Genomic DNA, 8,767 nt, shown 5'->3' on the forward strand with positions numbered 1-8,767 from the left:
TGTTTGATGACGTCACTAATCGCGAAGGCCCTTATGTGATAAAGCATATTTTGTGACTAGTGACATCATCAAACACTTAGTTTTAGTGGAATTGCAGGAACCACAGACGTCTGATTGAAAATTGGAATGCTGTATATTGATGCTATCAGTGTTCCTGATACACATAAAAAAATTAGAAAACCTCTTTACAATCCCTTTAAAGCACATGACTTAAAGGCCCCTGTGTAGTTTCTCATTGTATTTGTTAAGTTGTTTACGGAAGCATATCTTTGTTAACGAACATAATTGATTCTGGCATCTGAAAGAGTCTTGGAACCCATTCAGGCTAGCGCCAGTGACCATCTACTATAGAATCATGTAGTATTAATGGCACTGAATCTCAAGGGAAATTAAAATCCTGCGATTCTCTATTAAGTATTTACAAGACAAGCTAAGATAATAAAAATAGACATTACTTATTGCGGCCATTGTTTATAAAAGACATTTACAAGGTGGAAAAGCTTTCACTTCTTTCAATGGTCTTTAACACCAAAGACTTTTCAGTTCAAATGCCTAAAATTATCAAGCTAACGCCTAAAATTATCAAGCTAATGCCTAAAGTTTTCCAGTTTATGCCTACAGTTTTTTAAGTTTAGCTGTAGTTTTTTTAAATGGTTTTTAACACCAAAGATTTTTCAGTTCAAGGCTACAATTTTCAGTCAATATTTCAGTTCAAATGCCTAAAATTATCAAGCTAACGCCTAAAATTATCAAGCTAATGCCTAAAATTATCAAGCTAATGCCTAAAGTTTTTCAGTTTATGCCTACAGTTTTTTTCAGTTTAGGCTGTTTTTTTTTTCAAAATGGTTTTTAACACCAAAGAGCTTACTATTAGCATTTTTGAAAGTAACATCATCATCAAACACTTAGTTTTCGTGGAATTACAGGAACCACAGTCATCTGATTGAATATTAGAATGGTACAAATTGATGCTATCAGTGTCCCTGATACACATAAAAAAATTTAGAAAACCTCCCTTCAAAACACTTAGTTTTAGTGGAATTGCAGGAACCACAGACATCTGCTTGAAAATTAGAATGGTGTAAATTGATGCTATCAGTGTCCCTGTTACGCATAAAAATTTTAGAAAACCTCTCTTCAAAACACTTAGTTTTAGTGGAATTGCAGGAACCACAGACATCTGCTTGAAAATTAGAATGGTGTAAATTGATGCTATCAGTGTCCCTGTTACACATAAAAAAATTTAGAAAACCTCCCTTCAAAACACATAGTTTTAGTGGAATTACAGGAACCACAGACATCTGATTGAAAATTAGAATGGTGTAAATTGATGCTATCAGTGTCCCTGATACACATACAAAATTTACAAAACCTCTTTACAATCCCTTTAATGCACCATCAGTTGTTTACTAAACACCATTGAAATAATCACCCAATGAAATTTGTTTTCATTCAAAACAAATCTACAAGTTAACACTATCCCAATTAAAATAACAAATAGAAAAATAATTTCACAATCATTCTTGAGGAAACCCACGCAAACATCTGTGACTTGTGAACTTTAAAACTGTTAGCGCCAAGATGGAATCCTTCCTGCTACTATCAAAGAGTTGAGTAATAAAACAAGTTTTCAGCAACCATGAGACTTTAAAGGGACATTTTCGCCACTTTCAGAGGTTGATTTGGGTCTTGAATATACATAAATATTTTCTTTTTAACCTTTAAAATTTTGACAGTGAGCTGTGACACTATTACTGATTGGCTTATTATTTTCTGGGGGGACATTACATACCCACAGCCCATTGGGCTCCCCCCCATCCCCCTCTGATTACCCCCACTGCATCCTACAGTAAATGCTAATTGTTGGAAGTATGAAACTGCTATTTGGCCAGTACTGGGGCACAAACTATTTTCTGGGGGACAATACATTACCCACAGCCCAGTGAGCTGTGAACACTATTACTGATTGGCTTAGCTAAGAAATTCCAGTTTCTAAAACTAAGGTATGATTGGTTGAACCTTTTCGGAGGTTGATTTGGGTCTTGAATATACGTAAATATTTTCTTTTTAACCTTCAAACGTGGATAATTCTGGACACACATGGATTTGAACGCTCAAATTTCGACAGTGAGCTGTGAACACTATTACTGATTGGCTTAGCTAAAAAATTCCTGTTTCTAAGACTAAGATACGATTGGTTGAACCTTTCCCATAAGGTGTACCTAATTTTACAGTAGTATTCAGGAAGTGGTTGTAGCAGCCAACTGGACTGGAGGTACAAACTAACTTAATAGGGGGGACAACCTTTGGGATTTAGATTCCAAAATGTGGAATTACATGGGCACTAGCCTGCCATGAGATGTCCTTCCTCAGAAAGGAAGTGGGGGGTACAAGGGGTACAATTAAGGGCCCAAACTATTTTTCTGGGGGGACAAATACATACCCCCCGGCCTCCTGTACCCCTACTGGCATCGCTACAGTATATGAGTACACTGACTTTTTTGCCAGTAGTGGGGCACAAATTATTTTTCTGGGGGGACATTACATACCCACAGCCCATTTCCCCCCTCCATCCCCCTCTGATGTACCCCCACTGGCATCGCTACAGTAAATGGCTTATTGGAAGTATGAAAACTGCTATTTTGCCAGTAGTGGGGCACAAACTGTTTTTCTGGGGGACAATACATACCCACAGACCATTTCCCCACCCCCCTCTCCTGTACCCCCACCGTCGCTGCTACAGTATATCAGGTAATTGGAAGACAAATGTTTTCTAAATGTCATTATCTACTTGAGAGTAAAATAAGAAACAATGTACCGTTAGAACACTGACTGATGAACAAGTGTTTATTTTGATTCGTGGCCAACACTACTACAATACCAACCTAATTACAGAACACACTTTTAAACGCAGGGCGTTAGATCAGTTTACTTTAACACTCATTTCATTCATTATCTTCTCATTTCTATTTATTCTGAACACTTTTTTTCCACATCTATTCGTAATGCTCATTTTTGTACTCTTGATGTTCATTTTTCTATTCTTGATGTTCATTTTTCTATTCTTGATGTTCAATTTTCTATTCTTGGTGTTCATTTTTCTATTCTTGATGTTCTAATTTCTATTCTTAATGTTCAATTTTCTATTTTTGATGTTCAATGTTCAGATCTATTCTTCATGTTCAATTTTGTATTCCTTGATGTTCTATTTTCTATTCTTGATGTTCAATTTTCTATTCTTGATGTTCAATTGTCTATTCTTGATGTTCAATTTTCTATTCTTGATGTTCTTTTTCATATCTATTCTCAATGCTTAATTTTCAGATCTATTCTTAATGCTTAATTATCAGATCTATTCTCAATGCTGAATTTTCGGATCTATTCTTAATGCTTAATTTTCGGATCTATTCTTAATGCTTAAACTTCACAACTATTCTTAATCCTCAAACTTCACAACTATTCTTAATTCTTAAACTTCACAACTATTCTTAATGCTTAAACTTCACAACTATTCTTAATGCTTAAACTCCACAACTATTCTTAATGCTTAAATTTCATACCTATTCTTAATTCTCAAATTTTATATCTATTCTTAAAGCTAAATTTTCAGATCTATTCTCAAGGCAGGTTGTTGGTTTGTCGGTTAAGGTGGTTTGATAAACACCGGTTAATGAACCAATATAAAAGTTAAACATGGCAATAAATCTGTCAAGCTATTCACAGTGGTGCTTGGTCTATAATAATCACTAGCAATACATAATAATAATAATAATAATAATAATCAATACTGACTGGGCCACAGCTGCTGTCTGTGAGTAAAACTACATTTTTAAGGCACTGGATGTTATAATATTCGATTTACAGGACTGAAGTATAATGGGATTTTAGTTGGGTTTTTTTTTCGTTCCTATGGTAACAGTTTTAATGACCTACACCTGATGCAAGATATTGACTGTTTGATGCAAGATATTGCCTGCTTGATTCAAAATATTTGAACGGCTAAAAGCAAAATATTGCTTGCTTGGAGTAAAATATTGGCTTCTGGAGCAAAATATTACAACAGCTAAAAGCAACGTATTGCTCGCTTGATGCAAAATATTGGAACGGCTAAAAGCAACGTATTGCTCGCTTGATGTAAAATATTGGAACGGCTAAAAGCAACGTATTGCTCGCTTGATGCAAAATATTGGCACAGCTAAAAGCAAAATATTGGCTGCCTGATGCAAAATATTGGAACAGCTAAAAGCAAAATATTGGCTGCCTGATGCAAAATATTGGCACAGCTAAAAGCCTTATGCAAAATCTTGGTTCCATGAATGCCTGATGCAAAATCTTGCCTGCCTGATGCAAAATATTGCCTGCCTGATGCAAAATATTAGCACGGCTAAAAAGCCTGATGCAAAATCTTGGCTCCCTACATCAAAATATTAACAGGTTGTGGCCTCAAGCTTGACACATGTTTTATTGATGTTGATGTTTACCTTGCATTAAAGGCTTCGATTTTTTCCTAATTACAACCAATTTACAATGTATGTATTGAAGATTGCTTTAGTCTACTGCTGCCATTTTGGAAAACAGATTTACTTAGTGTTTAAGTTAGTGTTTTAGTGTTAAAATTAGTGTTTGGATTCTTTTTATGGATTATCTATATGGACTAATGTATGATTTTTCAGTGTTGAAGTTTTCAACTTATATGAAACTGTGTATCAGGGACACTGATAGCATCAATTAGCACCATTCCAATTTTCAATCAGACGTCTGTGGTTCCTGCAATTCCACTAAAACTAAGTGTTTTACAATTGCATACACAAAACACTTGGTTATAATGGAATTGCAGGAATCACAGACGTCTGATTGAAAATTGGAATGGTGCAGGTTGATGTTATCAGTGTCCCTGATACACATAAAAAATTTACAAAACCTCTTTACAATCCCTAAATACTTAAACCTAAAAAAAAATGTATAAGTACAAAAGGTCAGCAAGTTAAAACTTTTTAATTTTCGTTTTATTTCTATTTGGTACCTTGTTGATATTATTTTTCTATCTATTTTCAGATTTTGATGCATTCCAAAGATTAAACAGATGGTCGTTAGCAGAATTTTATACCTCGCAGCAAACTTAACAGTTCCGCACAAAATTAAATTGGTGATTAACATTGGAGAAAAATGAAACATAAAAAACGTATTTCACAAAATGAGCGGAAGAAATTCTGACAGAAATTTCTTGGATTTTCGGACATTTCTGATGGGCAGACATTACATTTTGTGAAAAATTCCAATATGGAGGACTTTGAGCAGACGGTGTTCAAAATGGATGTGTAAAATTTGGTAATGGATGATAAAATCTGACATGATAGTGTAAGAACTACAACATTAGTGAATTGTGAAAAAACTGCATGCAAAGAGTGTTTTTAAAAAGTGTTCATGACAAAATCATTTCTTAAGCCAAGCAAAACACGGCAAAGCTTACGGGCGTAAAATTTTAGAAATTTATTTTTGGAAAGATTGGGTTTCCATAGTAACGCGAAAATGTCGAATATGGAATTCTCGAGTAATATGTCTGATGCAGACAATCGTGTGATACTGAACGTAGGGGGCATCCGGCACGAAACTTATAAGGCCACCCTGAAGAAAATTCCAGCTACTCGCTTATCCAGGCTGACCGAGGCGTTAGCCAACTACGACCCCGTGTTAAACGAATATTTTTTCGACAGACATCCGGGCGTGTTCGCTCAAATTCTCAATTATTATCGTTCAGGGAAACTTCACTACCCGACAGACGTGTGTGGACCTCTTTTCGAGGAGGAGTTAGAATTCTGGGGACTGGACTCCAACCAGGTTGAACCGTGTTGCTGGATGACTTACACCAGCCATCGAGATACACAAGATGTCCTCACCATACTCGACCGCCTTGATTTGGACACTGATAAACCCACGGAAGAGGATATCATGAAAAAGTTTGGTCTAGAGGACGAATATAAATCGGGAGAATTAAATTGTTGGCAACGAATTCAACCAAAAATTTGGGCTTTATTCGATGAGCCTTATTCATCTACTGGAGCAAAGGTAACGTATGATTTTTAACTCTAATGACAGGAGAGTCATATTTGAAATTCAAAACCTAAAGTGGTTTTCTAAATTTTTTTATGTGTATCAGGGAGACTGACAGCATCAATTTGCACCATTCCAATTTTCAATCAGACGACTTTGGGTCTTGCAAATTCACAAAGAGATGTCCAAAAGACTTAGGATACCCCATCAAGTTAAAAGTTGACGAACCCCACCACAAGAGCTGTCAAAAAGACAAAAATTGTGATTATTCCTGCTTTTGATAAAATTTCTTTGAAAACACCGCCAAAAGTCATCAGAGCTGACCTCAAACCAACGAACCCCACCACAAGAGCCGTCCAAAAGACATAATTTGTGATTATCTCCATTGTAACGTTCAATCTATCTTGTTGATTTGCTGATAAATAAAATGATGGCAGCAGAGGGAGATATTAAGATGTTATGGAAGAGTTTGATATATATTGATTGCAACTGGATAACTGGTAATTAGGTTTCCATCATCGCTAGGGTCAAAAGGTTACTTGGTCTTGTTGTCATGTAAGCTGGTTACAGTCAGCCAGAAAAACAAATCGCGGTGTATCTGGGAATCCAAGCACCAGTGTAATCCAAAACTTATTACTAAAACTGGTTTCCCTTGTCAAACATGCAGGGGTTGTGCGTTTTCACCATGTCAAGCTATTACGAACTTTGTCTTATACCTTGACTACAATAGTCACCTTTCTAGTATCATGGAAGTTTGTAAATGCAGTGATTTGGTTTGATTGTAGGTTAGCGAATTCAGCCAATCAGAGCTCTCAACAGAAAGTCTGTCAACAATAAGCCATCTATCTTGTCAAGGGCTTTGATTGGCTCTATTTGCTGCTGTACAAGCCAATCAAATTCCAGCATTAGGTGATACAAGAAAGGTCAAGGCATTAATGCAGTTTGTAAAAGCTTGACATTATGAAGATGGGGCAAAATTCCTTCATTGTACACTGCATGATGTTGCCAGTCCTCATTTGCCAAATCACTTGCAGAAATGTAGGACAATAAACCGAGGCCCCGTGTGCTACAGGCTGTACACATTAAAGATCCCTTGACAGTTGGAAATAGAAAAAGAGTAGGCTTATGCCGCCGTCCTGGCAAAATTTCCCTCATTGCACACTGCATGGCTTTACCTGTCATCAGTAGTTCAATCAAAGTAGGACTTTTCAACTAGGAAAATCTTCCAAAAAAGCAGTCAAATCATTTTTTGACGCATTTGGCAAATAAAGTCCACAAAAAAAACTCTGAAAGAAATCTATCCATGAAGATGTCTGGAGGCTTCTTGTGACCTCTTTCCTACTTCCTTTTTGCGCAGTAGAAAAAATCTATGCTTTCAATGGCCGTCATCCAAAGACCTTGAGGGAACCGTCAAATGCTTTGGCCTTGGAAGTCATGGAAAGGTTATTGGATATAGTCCTGAGGCTCCAGGTGGAACTTTTTTTATCTGAAGGCAAATGACCCATAAAAGTAAGAATTGCAAAGTAGCACAATTTTGAATCTTGAAGCTCAATTCTAAGGACCAACTGTAGCACAATCAGAGCTTAAATTTGAAGAACAAATGGTGGTCGCTGGTTCTAAACTCGGTTAGCTAGTGAAAATCTGGTAACTTGGAATATCTCCTCTTTCCTAATTATTCCAGTCGACCCAGCTGTAAATGGGTACAGATAATCCAGGAAAAGATGGTAGAAAGGACCCTCGTGAACCTAAGTTGTTTCTTACAAAAATCAGTGTCCTGAAATGAACGCCTCAGCCTGTGCTTGTTGGTTTCAACCTCTATCATAAATTTGCTTAATTAATCCATAACTAACAGATCAACTTTCCCATGGCGTATTCCAAGTATCACATCAGCATTTTGGACATACTTTCAAATCATTACGCCAAATATTTAACGAAAAACTACACCGTCTGCTAAAATCAAGGATGCATTAAATTAACCAAAGGGAAAACTTGAATCCTGCAGCATTTTTGTCCAAACAAAAAAGGCAAAATATGTCCTATTTTGGACTTTGTTTGAAATCACTACTCCAAATATTTAACGAAAAACTACGCCGTCTGCTGAATATCAAGAGTGCATTAAATTAACCAATGGGAAAACTCGAATCCTGCAGCAATTTTGTCACCTAAAAAATGGACAAAATATGTTCTATTTAAGACTTAGTTTAAAATCACTACGCCAAATATTTAACGAAAAACTACACCGTCTGCTGAATATCAAGGGTGTGATAAATTAACCAATAGAAAAACTCAAGTTTTGTCGGTCGAATTTCAGGTTGATTTATTATCACTGCGAAACAAGTATGACCTTACTTCCTGTGGTCAGAGACAAATGTTGATATTGATTCTTATTGGTTGTTAATCAAATAACGCTTGTTTCCTTGATTAGATTTTCTCTTCATTTTATCAATTGACATAATCAACATGACAGTACAGTCGAAACTTTCAGTCATTTTGTCGATGAAAAAGGTCTGGGACACAAATGCCATTGGCTTGCTGTTTTTTGGCTGATTTGTTTGGTCAGGCATAAATTGATCTGATTGTATCTCTCTTTTCAAAACACCTGATGGTACTTCTCTTTGGAGGAAACCATAACTATACAATTTTTACTCCTGCTTTTGCCATACTTTGAACGAGATTTAGATTTGCAGAATTGCCTTGCTTACTCTTTTCAAAACAC

The 8,767-nt window shown here is 36.1% G+C and overlaps 2 protein-coding genes across 2 annotated transcripts; one reads left to right on the forward strand and one right to left on the reverse strand.

Annotated features, from left to right (window-relative positions):
- Positions 1-2,923: 2,923 nt before the first annotated feature.
- On the reverse strand, positions 2,924-3,112 carry LOTGIDRAFT_145510 (hypothetical protein; the record flags this gene model as incomplete). The annotated part of the gene is made up of 1 exon (XM_009058387.1): positions 2,924-3,112. A coding segment is annotated over one exon (189 nt), but the record flags the coding sequence as incomplete, so codon positions are not given.
- A 2,450-nt stretch (positions 3,113-5,562) lies between these two features.
- Positions 5,563-5,904, forward strand: LOTGIDRAFT_59659 (hypothetical protein; the record flags this gene model as incomplete). Its single annotated transcript, XM_009058388.1, has 1 exon — positions 5,563-5,904. A coding segment is annotated over one exon (342 nt), but the record flags the coding sequence as incomplete, so codon positions are not given.
- Between the last annotated feature and the right edge of the window lie 2,863 nt (positions 5,905-8,767).

This window comes from Lottia gigantea, assembly GCF_000327385.1.
Source record: "Lottia gigantea unplaced genomic scaffold LOTGIsca_339, whole genome shotgun sequence".
In the NCBI taxonomy this organism is placed as follows: Eukaryota; Metazoa; Mollusca; class Gastropoda; family Lottiidae; genus Lottia; species Lottia gigantea.